The sequence below is a fragment of the Sorex fumeus genome, unplaced genomic scaffold, assembly GCF_029834395.1.
Source record: "Sorex fumeus unplaced genomic scaffold, SorFum_2.1 ptg000042l, whole genome shotgun sequence".
Classification (NCBI taxonomy): domain Eukaryota; kingdom Metazoa; phylum Chordata; class Mammalia; order Eulipotyphla; family Soricidae; genus Sorex; species Sorex fumeus.
Window position 1 is genome coordinate 3,639,299 of NW_026606099.1, and position 16,485 is coordinate 3,655,783.

Below are 16,485 nucleotides of genomic sequence, written 5' to 3' on the forward strand. Positions count from 1 at the left end.
ATTGGCTGCTGCAAGGCAAGTGCCATACCTGCTGTTCGATTTCTTTGGCCCGAGCACTTTTATTCTTAAAAAGTATGATGAATTGCAAATGTGAATTATTCTGTCCATACTCAATCTCCCCATGCATCTACCAATGTAAGTTTCAGCCGGGAGCTACTTTTAAAGCGAATAGATTCCGTGAGGGGGAAACAAAGAGGAAACCCTAAACCAGAAAGTCTCCAAAAAGATTCCACTTTTCTTTCTAGATCTTTATTTATTTCTCGGGATCTAGGCAAACAATTTCTAACTAACAACTCTAGCAATGGTTACCCATAACAATCAAACAGGCGTGAAAACATTGAACTGTCCTTGGATCTCGGTTGTCTCCTGGCAGAAACCAGAGACAAAGGGACAAAACAGCAGGAAACCACAGTGCCAAGTCCTAACCAAGAGCTGGTCTTTCAGGACCATCAGACATTCCACTTTCCAGCCATAATGTACCATGTCACGTACCATTCACTGATGAAGAAGATGAATGCATGTTACTTGCAGATGGAAACCAATTTGAGAGAGACCCTGAAGAGAAAGAGAAGGCCAGAAAACCCTGCTGGGGATGGGGGCTGTCGGGGGAGGGGTGGGTGGGTGAGACTCACAGAAGCTCTTCCAACCCTGCTGCTCGTGGCCGCTATTAGGAGATCTGTACGTCAAAGACAGAAAAAGCTCAGGCTATGCCAAAGGTTGAAGCGCTGGTACCAGAAAAGCATAACCCAATTCTGACACATGATACATGGCTGATGAAAAGTCATTTCCCGTGTTCACAGTGTTATTACACAGTAGTTCAGTTTCCTGTTATTCTTCCTTAATGTCTCCCTACATCCAGAGAAGAGAGAGTAAGGATAAAGGAATTTATTTCCCCTCCAATATTGTTCACAGCTTCTTTCTAGGGACAGGTAATTGAGAGTAAGGGGCTGGGAGTCAGGAGAAAAGGTTACTTCAAGCAGTGTTAATTCAATCCAGCTGTTCAAATGCCCCCAGGGCAAAAGGCAAGGGCACAAATGAGCCCAAGTATTGCTACGGTCTCCTCTTCCCCACGCCCCTGGGGCATACTCAGTGTAAGGCTTTAGCACCTGGGAAAGAGGCCCTGTTAGTCCCTCCTTGTTGGTGAGGAGGCAGAGGCTCAGGCTAGCTTGTTGAAAAGCCAAAGGTTGCCAGGAGCAGAATGCTCCAGGCCTTAAGCAGGTCGACCCAGCCCCAACCACAGGGGGGGACTGCTCGGTGTCTTCCTCCCTCCCTACTTTTACACAAACGTGAAACAGAAGCACTGAAGCCTCAATCACATCCGTTTGCACTAACTCTATGGCTGACAGAGCCCTAACCACAGGCCTACTTCTCTGTTCCTCCTGCGGGGATTTGGGTGACCTCTTTACTTTTTGCCAAGGACAGTTTTCTAGTAAGGAACAGGATCACAGAGAACACACCCTCAAAACTCAGTGCACTGAAGAGCACACCCAAATTTAAAATGAGAATATTTTAGAGAAAAGACCTGCGTCTTTGTGCGTCTGTTTTAGAGGCGCCTGTGTTCTCCACCAAACTCTCCATCCTGCCAGCTGCATGAACACCAGCACTGGTGGAAAAAGCATTATTCACTTACAAGGAATCATCGGGACCGAATGTCTTGGAACCTTCTGTATAACATTGTTTCCCTTCGCTTCTTTTAGCAAACTTTCAAAATAACAGACTGGCTAATCTCACAGCTGAGTTTATAAAAGATTCAGGGCAGATCAATATTTCATGGAAGCCTTTCTACTATCCAAAATGTATGGTTAAAAATCTTACAAAAACTTGTGACTTCAGGGCATTTTCCTCCCCTCCTTCCCTTTTTTCTTTAAGTTTAAAACATATAGGCCCTAACTTTGGTGGAGTCTCAGCTAAAATCATACAGAATGCTAACGAGGGAGAATCCAGTGTAATTCACTTCTAAAACTGTAATAAAGTAATTTAATACTGTAAAATTATTTCCTATCAGATATGACAAATGGTTTCCAAGAACTTTTCTTGATAGCTATTTTAAACCACCGTGACTTACATTACTATAATTCACTTAAAAGGAATAAAAACTATACTGGAATATTTCTAAATTCAAACTGTAAATCTATAGATACATTTTCCTATTCCAAACTGTGTGCAATTCCTTTATTGATACTAACATATACAAACCTGAGTAGTCGCTTCCACAAAATGTGATTCGTGCCAGAAAAGCCTTGTGCGATGCATTCCAGATCACAGACCTGGCAGGTCTGTGAAGAGGACGATGCATTTTCTCTTCTAATAAGCAGAATACTCTAGTGACTCCAATTTCTGGTACTGGTTTAGATCTATCTGATAGGTTGGTGGCAGAATCAGGAAGGGCTATGCTCTCTGAGATCCAGGATTTAATCCTGAGCAGCTTGCCTACTGAGCGGAATCTTCTGGTAGGTGGTAACTGTACTTTCCTGGGTAGACGGAAATGAAGGCCGCTAGCTTTTGAAGAATAGCTGGCCACTGACAAGCACAGTGACATTGTAAGATTACAAGGACACTGTAGGATGACCTCTTCTCCAGCTCCCCGAAGTACGCAGTGTGACATGATTGTAAACAGATACAGACCACTCCAGTGCTGTGTGCCCACCAGAGTTAGGATTTTCATCTCTACCATATTCCACCCACTTTCTCCTCTTTATGTACAATACATTCACCACCAACAACAAAAATTATTTTAAAGGCAACATGAAACTTCTGTAAACTGGACCCAGCTCTGAACACATTAATACTACAAGTAGTCCCTTCCCCACATATATACCTGAGTTTTTAGCTGCTCATGAAAGTTTAAAAGCACCACTCCATTCCTAGATATGTCCCTTTCCCCAAGTTTAGGATGAATTTCCCCTGAACGTGACTTGGACAAGTCATCACTAATTCCACTTCATTTGTTCTTGACTGTCTATCAGCTATGCTGACCCATCCTGACCCGGGACTTCCGCAAGCTTCGTTAGCCATTGAGGGAGTGCGCTTCTAGGGTTCCAGGAGTGGTTCCAGCAGCCGGATGACAGGATGTGCTGTGCTGTAGAGGCTGTGGTGGGTGGTGTGGTAGGAAGACCAAGGGGAGATCTTGCCCCACATTCTTCATATTCCAGTCTTCATGTGCAGCTTTCCATTTTATTGAGTCATTTCCTCCTAAGACTAACTCTGAGGAAAACAAAGACGATCATAAGAAAATTAGTGACTGTGTTGTCAAAAACAAAATAAATCAAGAAACGAATATATCCCTGTATAAATGGGAAGGTGGCTTGACTGAGTTTCCCTGTCGGTTGGCTTGTAAGGGATGGGGCCTCTGCTTTATTCATTCTTGTTGTAATTTAAATACCACATTCACAACAGTGTTAACATTTATTATTTTTTTGGTGGGGAGGGGCCATACTTGGTGATGCTCAGGGGTTACTCCTGGTTCTGCACTCAGGAATTACTCCTAACGGTGCTTGGGGGACCACATGGGATACAGGGAAGGCATGTGCTCTACCAACTGTGCTATCTCTCCAGCCCCAACATTTATGAATTTTTTTTTCTTTTTGGGTCACACCCGGCGATGCGCAGGGGTTACTCCTGGCTCTGCACTCAGGAGTTACTCCTGGCGGTGCTCAGGGGACCATATGGGATGCCGGGGATTGAACCCGGGTCGTCTGCGTGCAAGGCAAACGCCCTACCCGCTGTGCTATCTCTCCAGCCCCCAACATTTATGATTTTGAGGTACACAATTACTGCATCTAAATGTTGGATAACAATGGTTCATCCTTTCTCCTCCGCTGTAATTTTAGGTTTATTGAGTAACACTCTGGGCTGGAGTGATAGCACAGCGGTAGGGCATTTGCCATGCATGTGGCTGACCTGGCCAACCCGAGCTCGATTTCTGTGACCCTCTCAGAGAGCCCGGCAAGCTACCGGTGACTGATGTATTTGATATGCCAAACACAGTAACAACAAGTCTCACAATGGAGATATTACTGGGCCTGCTGAACAAGGAGGATAGTGCTAAAGTAACACCCATCACAATGCTCCCAAAGCACTCCCATTTCCTTCGTGTTTATCTTTGATTTCTCCTTTGTGCTCTGATTCCCTATCTGTTAATTGTTCTGTTCCCTATCAGACCCTGTGACTTGTCAAGTCAGATTCTTCTCAGGACTCTGGATTTTGTATATGTAAGTGAAATAAAACTTTTCTCTTTCCTTTATGTCCTTTGCAGTTTACTTTGTACAGACACAGGAAGGCAGTTAATAGTATGCTTTTGTAACTTGGGAGTTAACTGACCCTGAATCATATTTTCATGGGCATGTGTCATATTTACTTGACTTAAGCGTCAGCTGCCTTTAGTTCCTAACACCCCAAAAGGAGGGGCCAGTTAAGGTCTTGGATGGACCCAGGGCACGTCATAATCTACCCTGGCATCAAAAAGGGACAGACCAAGAGCCATTAAAACTTAACTTATAAGAGTATGGTCATGGTCAAACTCTGTCATGACCCAAAAAAAGAAGTAACTGGCTAAGGACCTTACTGGGGTTAGGAAGCACTGACTTGGCCTGAGGACTGGAGTCTGGGATAGATAGCGAGGTGTCCCTAGAAGAGTGACACTTTAAGTTTATATTAAGCTTATATATCTTGCTGTGCACATACAAAATGGCCAGTGGCTGATCTGGGTTCTGTCTCTGGCACCACATTTGGTCCTCCAAGCCTGCCAGGAGTGATCCCTGAGCACAGGGTCAGGAATAAGTTTATGCACAGCGAGAAATATTAGTAAGAAGTAAATTTAAGATGACCATTTAAATGGGTACTGACTAAGGAAAGGGGAAAGTAATATGCCCTTAAATGGAATTCCACCCTTGGGCGGATCTCCTAGCAAGATGAAGTTTTGTCCTAGAAGAAGCGTCCCCTGGAAGGAACGGTCACGGTCACGGTCTTCCCATTGTTCATCGATTTGCTCGAGCAGGCCCAGTAACATCTCCATCGTGAGACTTGTTGTTACTGTGTTTTGGCATATCGAGTACGTCACGGGTAGCTTGCCGGGCTCTCCTAGAGGGGCGGAGGAATCGAACTCGAGTCGGCCATGTTGGCTGCGTGCAAGGGAAACGCCCTACCGCTGTGCTATCGCTCCAGCCCCCTGGAAGGAAAGGCTTCACAAATATGTTGGTTATGCTACCACACCTGTGTGTATTTGCTACCCCCAACCCGTGATGACGGCTCTGTAACTAACACAGTGAGACTAGAATAAATGGAGACTGATTACAACCAGCCTGGCAGGCCAGGCCCTTCCTTATTTTGCCCTCTTAGCATCGTGCGCCCACACACTTTTTGAACTCACACCTCAGTACCACTAAAAAGTCTCCGACCTCCACTAATGGCTTTGCGTTATTTCTAGTTCACCCCCTTGGCAACCTCGATTCCGTAAATCAAGGCAGTCAAGGGTTTGTCACTGTTTATTATGTCCACAACAGTTGTTTTGTTTCTTTATATTATATCACGGGCTGGAGCGATAGCATAGCGGGTAGGGCATTTGCCTTGCACGCAGCTGACCCGGGGCAACTCGGGTTCGATTACTCCGCCCTTCTCGGAGAGCCTGGCAAGCTACCGAGAGGACTGCACCTGCATGGCAAAGCCTGGCAAGCTCCTCGTGACGTATTCGATATGCCAAAAACAGTAACAACAAGTCTCACAATGGAGACGTTACTGGTGCCCGCTCGAGCAAATCGGTGAACAATGGGAGGACAGTGCTATATATTATATATCACAGATGAGATTATCTGGTACTTGGTTTGATTTTTTTTATTTTGGACACAACCAGCTCAGGGCTGATTCCTGGCTCTTCGCTTAGGGATCAGTTCTGATAGGATTCAGGGGACCATAAGTGGTGCTGGGGAATCAAACCCAGGTCAATCATGTGCACGGCAAGCAACGTACCTGCTACTGCTAACTCGGCCCCCTCATCTGGCACTTAACTTCTCCCTCTGACTTTCTCCGCTGAACATAATACCACCTGTTCCCTCTCCCATCTGCCAGTTCCATCCAAGTTGCAACTTAAGTATATGATTCCACCTTTGCATAGTATTTCACTGTGTACACAGAACATGACTTCTTTATCTGTTGAACACTTGGGGTTATTTACATATCCTGACTATCATACTTAGTGTTGCAATGAACATGGGTATGCAGATCTTTCTGAAACAGAATCTGCTTGTTTGCTTTTGGGGGAGGAGACCAGCCATACCTGGAGATCTTCAGAGCTTGCTCCTGGCTCTGCACTCAGGGATCACTCCTAACAAGGCTTGAGGAGGCCACCCTTTGACTCTATTTTTTTGGGACCACATCCAGTGATGCTCAGGGGTTACTCCTGGCTCTGTACTCAGGAATTACTTCTGGCAGTGCTCAAAAGATCAATGGGATGCCAGGGATCAAACCCGGGTTGACAGTGTGCAAGGCAAATGCCTACTCATGGTGTTCTCTCTGGACCTGGGGCCCCTTGACTCTTAAGTTGTAATACTACCCCAGTCTACCTATTTTTGTTAAAACGGAGATCGCAAAATAAAAACAAAAACAGGAGAGCTTGGGGGATCAAACCATCAAATCAGGGATTGAGCATGTGCTCGCTCTATCTACCATATACCTCCAGTCTCTCAGGGCCTTTTTCCCTTGATCTTTTCTGCTGCTAGGTCACTAAAAGCACAGAGGCTGGACCTGTTCATTTCGCCTGATCTCCTAAGAAGTACTTTCCAGTTCCGTTAACTCTTTTTCCAGACTTCAGTAAAGTCATCATCATTTACCTACATTCTACTTTTTGGGTTTCTGGGCTATACCAAGTACTGCTCAGTTCTGTGCACTGAACCTGAGTTTTCAGTCTACTGAGCCGAATATTTATAATATCTTACCTGATCCAGAGGAATTGTTGGGGGTTTCGGTGGGGGTAGGTCCTCCTGTGATGCTGCTGGTGCTGGAGTCTTTGGGAACGAGGACTGTGACAGGGCTGACTGAAGCTGCACCCTGGAGGGACAAACAGGGAAGTGCTAACAAAGTTATAATTTGCAAAGGAAAATATGACACTCTTATCATGAAGCACTCACATGATCACAAGTAAAATCACCAGTTACGTGATATCATGTGCTTCCTGGTGTGACGACGCAAGCATAGTTCCTCATCTGATTCTAAACGTACGGGGAAAATAAATTCATAAAACTTTGGGGCACTTTACATGAAAATTGAGCCTCTCCTCCTCCTTCCCCATTTTGAATTTTTGGACCACACATAGCTTTGCTCAGGTCTTACTCCTAGCTCTGTGCTCCAGGATAACTCCTGGCAGGCTTAGGGGACCATATGGGGTCCCAGGTGTGGACTTGCGTCAATGCCTTATCCGCTGTATTATCACAGTCCTTGTTTTAATTCTGGACCAATCTGGTTTTTTCATCCAACACAAGATGAAAAAAAGAGAGACCTTAACTACTACACATGATCTCCCATTGCAAGACACCTATTTTACTCTAGTCTGAGACGATGAACTTGGCAGTAACGCTGACAACAGTTTCTGCCTGCTTGAGTTGCTGCTACCCAGTTTCTAATATTAACATCTACACAGTCAGGGTTGGAGCGATAGTACAGCGGGTAGGACACTTGCCCTGCATGTGGTCAACTCAGGTTCAATGGCCAGCATCCCATATGGTGCCCTGAAAGGTGAACACCCCCCAATACTCCCAATCTGAATAGTCACTTAAGTGTCAAGTCACTTTCATGAAGGGGGGAAACTGCCAAAGGTAAAAACTGGACTCTCAGGTCAAAATATTTTTTGGTTTGATTTTGAACAATGACTTTTTTACAATGACTTTCACATCAACAATTTACGAGAAGAAGCCCAGCACAGAGTATAGGGCCTTGTATGTGGCCAACTGGGGGGACCCTGGCGGCAGTCAGGGGTAAGCCCTGAGCACTGCCAGGAGTGTCCCCCAAACAAAACAAATTTACACATTTTTTCTTGGTCCTAGATCACCAGGATATACTCATTTTTAGGATCATTTGCATTCCAAGTCAACGTCTATTCTCGTGTGTGTGTGTGTGAGAGAGAGAGAGAGAAAAAGAGGAGAGAGAGAGACAGAGAAAGAGCGAGAGAGTGCAAGAGAGCTCTAGTCCTTTGAGCCACTTCCCAAATCACATTGCAATTACTGAAAAAAAAAAAAAAAGCAAAAAACTCAATCTCAGAGGATTTCAATGGACATTTTTCCAAGTAAGACACTAGACGGTCAAGAGGCATGTGAAAAGATGTCCAACATTGCTTGCTATTGCTGAAATGCAAATCAAACTATCAACTCACACTTGGGATTTGGAGCAATAGTATAGTAGTAGGTCAGCCTTGCATGTGGCTGACCAAGATTTGAACCCCAGGATCCCATATGGCCCCCTGAAGACACCAGGAGTGATTCCTGAGCAAGAGCTAGGAGTAAGTTCCGAGTACTGCTGGGTATGACTCAAAAAGCAAAGCAAACCAAAAGAAAACCAAACCACCTGTGAGAATGGCTTTATCAAAAAACTTTGATAAAGTTCAAAAAAAGTTTTGGTGAAAAACACAATACAGAAAAGTCATCTGCACTTCCATGTTCATTTCAGCACTATTCACAACAGCCAGAATCTGGAAACAACCTGAGTGCCCAAGAATCTGGAAACAACTTGAATCATCTGTTGACTGGACAAAGAAACTATAGCACATCTGCATATTCAATATTATGCAGCTACCAGGAAAAGTGAAATCATTAAATTTGCTTACAAATGGATGGATATGGAGAGTTTCATACTAAGAGAAATGGTCAAAGAGAGACGGAAAGACATGGACTGATTGTACTCATTTGTGGGATAAAACAAAACAACAACAAAAAACAAACAAAAAAACATCAGTATGAGACTAATACTCAAGGATAGTAGAAATAAAGCCAAGATAAATGCTTCATGGTTGGAAGCTTGGTACAAGCTTGGGGCGGGAAGGGCAGTTAGGACAGAGAAGGGACCACTATGGCAACGATAATTGGAACTGATCACTCGGGACAAGAACTGCGTGCTAGGGCTGGAGCAATAGCACGGCGGGTAGGGCGTTTGCCTTGCACGCGGCCGACCCGGGTTCGATTCCCAGCATCCCATATGGTCCCCCGAGCACTGCCAGGGGTAATTCCTGAGTGCAGAGCCAGGAGTAACCCCTGTACACCGCCAGGTATGACCCAAAAAGGAAAAAAAAAAAAAGAACTGCGTGCTAAAAGGAGGTACGGTACATGATAACCTTTCCAATACCTGTACTGCAAACCATAATGTCCCAAAGGAAAGTGGGTGTGCAGAGTATTTGTCACAGAGGCAGGCAGGGGGAAATGTACAGTGGTGAAGGGACTAGTGTTGGAGCACTGTGTGACTAAAACCCAGTCACATGCAACTTAGTAACTGTGTATCAGAGGTGATTCAATAAAAAAAGTCTTGGTGAGGGCATGGAGAAAAGGGAACCCTCATGATCAGTTGAACTGGTATAGACACTGTAAAAACTAATTATGGAGATTCCTTTAAAAATCAGGAACAGAAATACTATGGTAATTTCCCTTCTGAGCATTTACTGGAATAATACGAAAACATTATGTCCAAGAGATTTGTGCATCTTGAGGTTCACTGCAGTATTATTCATAATAACCAATAATTGGAAATGACCTATATGGCATAGACGGCCGAGAGGCTAAAGATGTAGTAGAGATGCCAAATGGATTACTACTTGCTTATATGAAAAAATATAAAGACAGCTGTTTCGCTCATATTTGGTACATAAACAAGTGGACAAACAAACAAACCAAAGAACCCCTTTGAGATAGGGGCTGGAGCGACAGCACAGCGGGTAGGGCGTTTGCCTTGCACGCGGCCGACCTGGGTTCGATTCCCAGCATCCCATATGGTCCCCTGAGCACCGCCAGGAGTAACTCCTGAGTGCAGAGCCAGGAGTAACCCCTGTGCATCGCCAGGTGTGACCCCCCCCCCCCAAAAAAAAGACTGTAACAATAGAATTGTTATTACCAGAGGGGAATGGGTGAAACTGGGTAAAAGTGGTCAACTGCATGGTGATGGACAGGATGTAGGCAATTATTTTCTCTTTTCATTCTGGAGCCACAGTCAGCTGTGCTCAGGGGCCCACGTGGTGCCAGGGACTGAACCCAGACCTCCTGTATACCAAGTAGGCGCTCTCTCCCGTTGAGCTATCTCGCCAGCCCTAGAAACCAGACTTCTAGTGGCTAGCATAACAACACACGTATGCAGATGTTGACTCTAAACCGGGGCACCTGGACCTGTATGTTACGAGCCAATGTCACTTCAACTGAACAAAGGAACAAAGCAACAACCCAATCTAATGCCATCTTACCCCGACGGTCTGTACACTTCTTGGAAAGGTGCCCTTATTCCACTTCCAGTGCCAACTTGTTCCATCATTACTGCTTGAAAGTGGCCCAGGCCTTCTTCCTGGCAACGATAGATGGGGCCCTCCTGAGAGAGGCCATTGGGCTGGGGAGCCACTGGATGATGAGGTGGATGAACAGCGACAGGGGACGAGTAGGCCGCGGGCTGAAAATGACCAGCTGACCGCTGCGGTGTATATGGAGGCCCCGTTTGTAGCATCACGCCGTGGGGCAGGAAAGGGGAAGAACCGAACCCCATGCCTGAACTCAGAGGTGGAGGATGAGTTCCGTAAAGATATTCACTCGTCGCCAGCGAACTCTGTCGCTTGGTAGCTGCGTTATGGTTGTCCAGGTCTAGAAATTCTTTGGGACTCTCTGGCCTCTCCATCGATTCATCCAGCTTCTCTTCCTCTGGACCGGGATTCTGCCCATCAGCTGGGACCAACTTAGTAGCCGCCACATCCATTCGGCTTGGGGAAGTTAAGGCAGCATTCAGTGTCTCACAGCCTTGTAGATTAGCCATGGAGTTCTTATCTGGGAAGAGGGGCCTTGGAGGGGGAGGCTGAGTAGGAGGTGGCCCACCTGGGCTCCCTGGGGGGTGGAGATGTCTCTGCCAGTCAGAAAAGCCCCGTGGACACGTGTAGTAAGGAGTTCGCTGGTAGTGATGGTAGGAGTGCTGAGGGGGTGGTTGATAGGAGTACCTCAGTCCTTGGTGAGGGCGATACCGGGGAAAGACTCCAGTGTGAGGGTTGTTCGACTGAAAGCCCCTCGGGGTAAAATGTGGAGGATGTGATACTGAGGCTTTACCTCCCACAACGGTACCCAAACCTTGTAGGCCTGGATTGAGATGGTAATGTGCGGCTGAATTTGGGTATTCCAGGCCAGGCATATACAAGGGAGAAAACTGGCCGACGGTACCTCCCATCAAATTGGTGTCTGTATTGGGAGGAGTCGTGGGGTTCTGTCCCGTGGCCGGCATGGTCTCCTGCAATGTTTTACCCCTGGGGCACAGTGGTTTTTCTGAACCACTGTTCCCAAGGCCTTTTGCCTCAGACCCACAAGGGGCGGATTCGACAATGGCTCCATTTTCAGGTAGAGACCCTCTATCTGCCAGGGTGGAGAGGTCTCTCATACATTCTTGGGCTGCTGGGCTGGAGTAACTGCCCTCCGAGGGCCAGGCATTCTTGCCCTTTGTTGCTTTACAGTTGTCTCCAGATTCCGAGGAGTCGCTTTTGAGCTCTGGAGCCTCTGTTTCCCTTTCTTGCGGCGATCTCTGCCTGGTACAGCCAGTTTGCAGAGGAGGCACAGGGTGAGGTAGCTGTTTGAGGTACACCTCCTCTGAAGCACCAACACTTGGTGGCTTTTCCTGAAGTCCAGGCAAAGAATCTGTAGGGAACAAAAGTTAGAACAAAATAGCAATTCAGTCACGGCAATGATGGTTTCAGCTGAAGTGGCAATGAAAACAGGAACTAACTCAGGACTTGCAGGAAGGTTCTGTGGTTTGGTTCCCAGCATATGGTCGCTCAAGTCTCAAGCTAAACATGTTGGGGTCCTTCGCAGGTTATAAAATTGGCCCCTGTTTGTTCTCTTTCAAGACATGGAGACGTTCTTGCTAACAGGCTCCAAACGTGGAATACGTCAGTAGGTATGGTCAATACTGTGAACGAAATAGGGACTCAACCAGAATTTGTGCATGAATGAAAACACTCACTTGGACACCTTGGACAGGGGCTAAAATACTTGCCTTGTTTAAGGCTGACACCGGTTTGATCTTGGGCAGCACACGGTTGCCTGAGAGCCAGTAGGAGTAAGCCCTGAGTACAAGGAGTTGAGAGTAGCCTGGAGCACCATAGGGTATGAGCAAAACCCCAACCCCTGTACTCTGCAAAGAAAAAAAACCCCTAACCTACCAAAACACAAGAAAACTAGATGTTGGGTGGAGGCCTGGGTTTGATCCCTGGCACCAAATGACACCAAAAGTCAAGATGTCTACAGCTGAAAATGTAAGAGGCAAGAGACTAAAATAATAGTACAGTGGGTAGGGCACTTGCCTTGAAAGTGGCCGACCTGGGTTTGATCTCTGGTACCCATATGGTTCCCTGAGAACCTCCTGGAATAATTCCTAAGTGCAGAGCCAGGAGTAATCCCTGAACATTGCTGGGTGTGATCTCCCCTCCTACCCACCCCCAGTCCCCTGAAAGGGGCTGGAGAGATAGTACAGCGGGTAGGGAGCTTGCCTTGCACACAGCTGACCGAGTTCTATCCCTGGCATTCCAGGCCCCCTGAGCACCTGGAGGAATAAATCCTGAGCACAGAGCCAGGAGTAATCGTAATCCCCGACTATTACCAGGTATAGTATACCCCCTTCCCAAATTAAAAGGCATCCAACACATTACAGAAACACAATAACTCGATCAATCAAGCAACACTCAACTTAAATGCAATGGAATGGGGAGAGCAAAGAACACAGGTTTGTGCTACACCCGGTGGTATTCAGGAGACTCTTCCTAGCTCTGTGCTCAGGACTGACCCTTGGTACTGTTTGTGACTTGAAGCATGAAATTAGCTGTACTTTGCAAGGCAAGTACCTCAATCCCTGTTCTATAATATCACTCCAGTCTACAGATTTTTTTTTTTTGGTCTTGAACCACAACTTACAGTCCTCCAGGATTACCACACAACCCTGTGGTGTTGGTGCTAGGGAACAAAGCTGGGGCTCCTGAATGCAAAACTTGTGTATCCACCTTTGAACTTTTTTTCCATTTTGGCTCCACAACGCACAACCCACAACCCTGCAGCTGTTACTAACTCATAAATGTAGCCTCTTATTTTTTTTTTCTTTTTGGGTCACACCCAGCGATGCACAGGGGTTACTCCTGGCTCTGCACTCAGGAATTACCCCTGGCGGTGCTCAGGGGACCATATGGGATGCTGGGAATCGAACCCAGGTCGGTCGCGTGCAAGGCAAACGCCCTACCCGCTGTGCTATTGCTCCAGCCCTTGTAGCCTCTTATTGAGCTAAGTTGTCAAAATAGGGGGAAAATTCTGGCATCTGATCTAGAAGACAAGTAGAATTCACAATTTTTAGGTGGGGAAAATAGCTCCAAGGGTTGGAGCACATGCTTTACATGGGGAAACCCAAGATCCTGGCTGTCTGATCTCTGAGCACCACAAGGTGTAGACAAAATACCATAGCAATGTGGCTGGAGAGATGCTTCAACAGGTTCAATGTATGGCTTGCGCACAGGAGGGCCAAACTGGATGCCCAGTGCCACCATCATCCCCAAACACTTCGGGGGTGACCCATAGCTTGAGTAGCCAGCCCTTCTGAGCACCACATGGGTGTGGTCCCAAGCCCTTAGACAACCACCACCACCACCACCACCACAACACATCCCAACGAAAACATTCACTTTATTGAGGGGTGTGCACCCTGATCCTCTTATGCATCTTCAAACTGTATCACATCCTTAATCAAAGATCACCACTTTCAGGGTCAGGTAGGAAACTCAACTGATTGGGAATGCGTACTTGGCCTGTAGGAGGCCCAGGCTCAATCCCAAGCACTATATGATCCCCAAGCATTGGTGGGAAGTAACCTTGAGCACTCAGCCAAGGAGTAGTCCTTGAAGCCTGCCAAGTGTGGTCAAAAATGGAAAAGAAAAAAAAAACCTACTTTTGAAGTTTCAACTAGAATATATATCAACTAATAAGGGCTATCAAAACTCACTGTCTTTGCACAGAGGTAGGAATATAGGTCAAGTGTTGGAATATATGCCTAGTATTCATGAGACACGGATCTAATCTGTGTCACCCCACATATCTTTCTAAACACTGATGGGTGTGACAACTAGTAATAATCGAGCACGGCCGAGTCCTTGGATACTATACAGAAGAGGATCCCAGGTCCCCTAACAACATCTGAGAATCTTTCTTTGCCTAAAACACACACACACACACACACACACACACACACACACACACACAAAGAGTGAGTACAGAGAGGTTGACAGGGCACTTGCCTTTCAACAGCTGACTTGGATTTAATCCCCCCAGCCCTGCCAGGAGGAGTCCTGAGCACTGTTTGGTATGGCCCAAAACAACAATAATAACAAAAATGATGATGATGGATGCTGAAACAATTCTGGGCTTAAATCTCAGTTCTACACCTAGAGAAAGACTACGTTTGTGTTTTGGATCTCTCCACCTATAAATGCAATCTAACAGGAGCAATCTCAAAACCATGTTCAGAAGATTGAATGTTAACTTACATACAAACTCAAAAAAATTGCCTAGCACACTAAAGACTTTAATTGTAATGATTATCATCACTAGAAATTCCTTTAGGGTCCTTGGACTAAGAATCGCAGTGTGATTGAAACAGTTTGTAGCCGTCCAAGAAAAAAGGTTGGAAACCAGATTAAATTGGTTTCACATTGTGGGTCAAAGGTTCATCCTGGAAAGAGTTTAAAGAGATAAAAAGTTGTGGCATCAGCTCCCAGAGAATGCTCCAGGTCCCAAACAGAGCCGAGATCACTGGGAAGTCCCAGATGGGGTAGGTGCCGCATCCTGCCTTCTCCAGATGGAACCCTGGTGACCATGAGCCTCTACAAGCATAGCTCAGGCATGCGGGAACCAGGATTTTTATTCCAAACCTCGCGGCCGCATAAGTGGCCGCGCGACATCTCCTTATATACAAAGTGATCAGGCCCTCCCGTTGATCGTCGATTTGCTCGAGCGGGCCCAGTAACGTCTCCATTGGAGACTTTGTTGTTACTGTGTCTGGCATATCGAATACTCTCGGTAGCTTGCCGGGCTCTCCGAGAGGGGCGGAGGAATCGAACTCGGGTCGGCCATGTTGGCCGCTTGTAAGGCAAACACCCTACCCGCAAAGTGATCAATGGAAAGTAAATCATCCAATGTTTCTCCCTGAAAATCAGGCTTAACTCTTTTACAAACCACAACACCCAATAGGAGAGAGAGAACAAAAGGGAATGCCCTGCCACAGAGGCAGGGTGGGATGGGAGGGATGGATGGTGGGAGGGATACTGGGATCCGTGGTGGTGGAAAATGGTCACTGGTGGAGGAATGGGTATTCAAAATAAATAAATAGAATAAACAAAAGTTGTGGCGTGAATTACCTCTGTCACTCTCAGGCTCGTGTGTCTCACTGTTGTCCGGTGCCATCCCAGGGTTCCCCAAGGTAGGCTTGGGGGCTGACACACTTGCAGATGTGGAGGGGGCCACTTGTGGGAAGGCGCCCGCGAGCTGGCGGGGCTGGTAAGGCACTCCTGGCGGGCAGACTCGGGAAGACAGCTGCTGCATGGCGATCATCTCTGGGCTGTCCATCATGGAGTCCCCTCCCTGGACGCCCTGCAGAGCCTGGGTGGGTGCTCCAAAGAGCGAAGTTGGTGCTGGGGTGGGCGGCTGTGACCGATGTCCTCCAGACTTACAGGGTGGTCGCATATACCCGGAAGGAACTCCATGAGGTAGAAAGCTTGATTGTTCAGTCCACTGGTTCGATGGGAGAGGTGGTCTAATCACGCGAGAATCCATAATGTGACCAAGAGTACGGGGCTGGTGCGAGGGTCCGAGCCCCATGGGGGTCTTGTCTTCCGGCACCAAGGAGCCAGGGTTGGCAGCACCATGGCACCCATTCCAGACAGCAGAGTGTACTCGGTTCAGGTATTTATACGATCGGTACATGTGACTGGGAGGAATTTCTGGGCTTTCTGGAAAGTCAGGGGCTCGGGCTGGAGCCCCGCTGTGTCTGGGCGGAATAAATCCTGGCTGGAATTGAGCTGGGGGATAGATGTTTCCATCTGGGGCGGGGCCAATCATCTGCCCAAGCTGCAAGGAGCCAGGATGGGAGCCCACGTTAGAAAGGTGAGCCAATCCCCCACGTACTTGCTTCTCTTCAGGTGTGCCTAGCTTGGGTCCTCGGTGGTTGTTGATTCCAACTGGGGGCTGGCAAGAAAAAAGGCAACGCACTTCATCAGACCTTGTAACGTGCTTAATTTAGAGT

The 16,485-nt window shown here is 46.9% G+C and overlaps 1 protein-coding gene across 1 annotated transcript in view; it reads right to left on the minus strand.

Annotated features, from left to right (window-relative positions):
* Positions 1-1,253: 1,253 nt before the first annotated feature.
* LOC130029298 (chromatin remodeling regulator CECR2) overlaps positions 1,254-16,485 on the minus strand; it is a 169,886-nt gene continuing 154,654 nt past the window's right edge. The window contains exons 16-19 of the mRNA XM_056120230.1: positions 15,602-16,427; positions 10,427-11,846; positions 6,930-7,041; positions 1,254-3,204 (exon numbers count right to left, since the gene is read on the minus strand). Coding sequence (XP_055976205.1) covers positions 3,199-3,204; positions 6,930-7,041; positions 10,427-11,846; positions 15,602-16,427 — 2,364 coding nt within the window. The 3' untranslated portion in view covers positions 1,254-3,198. The remainder of the gene's footprint in view (positions 3,205-6,929; positions 7,042-10,426; positions 11,847-15,601; positions 16,428-16,485) is intronic.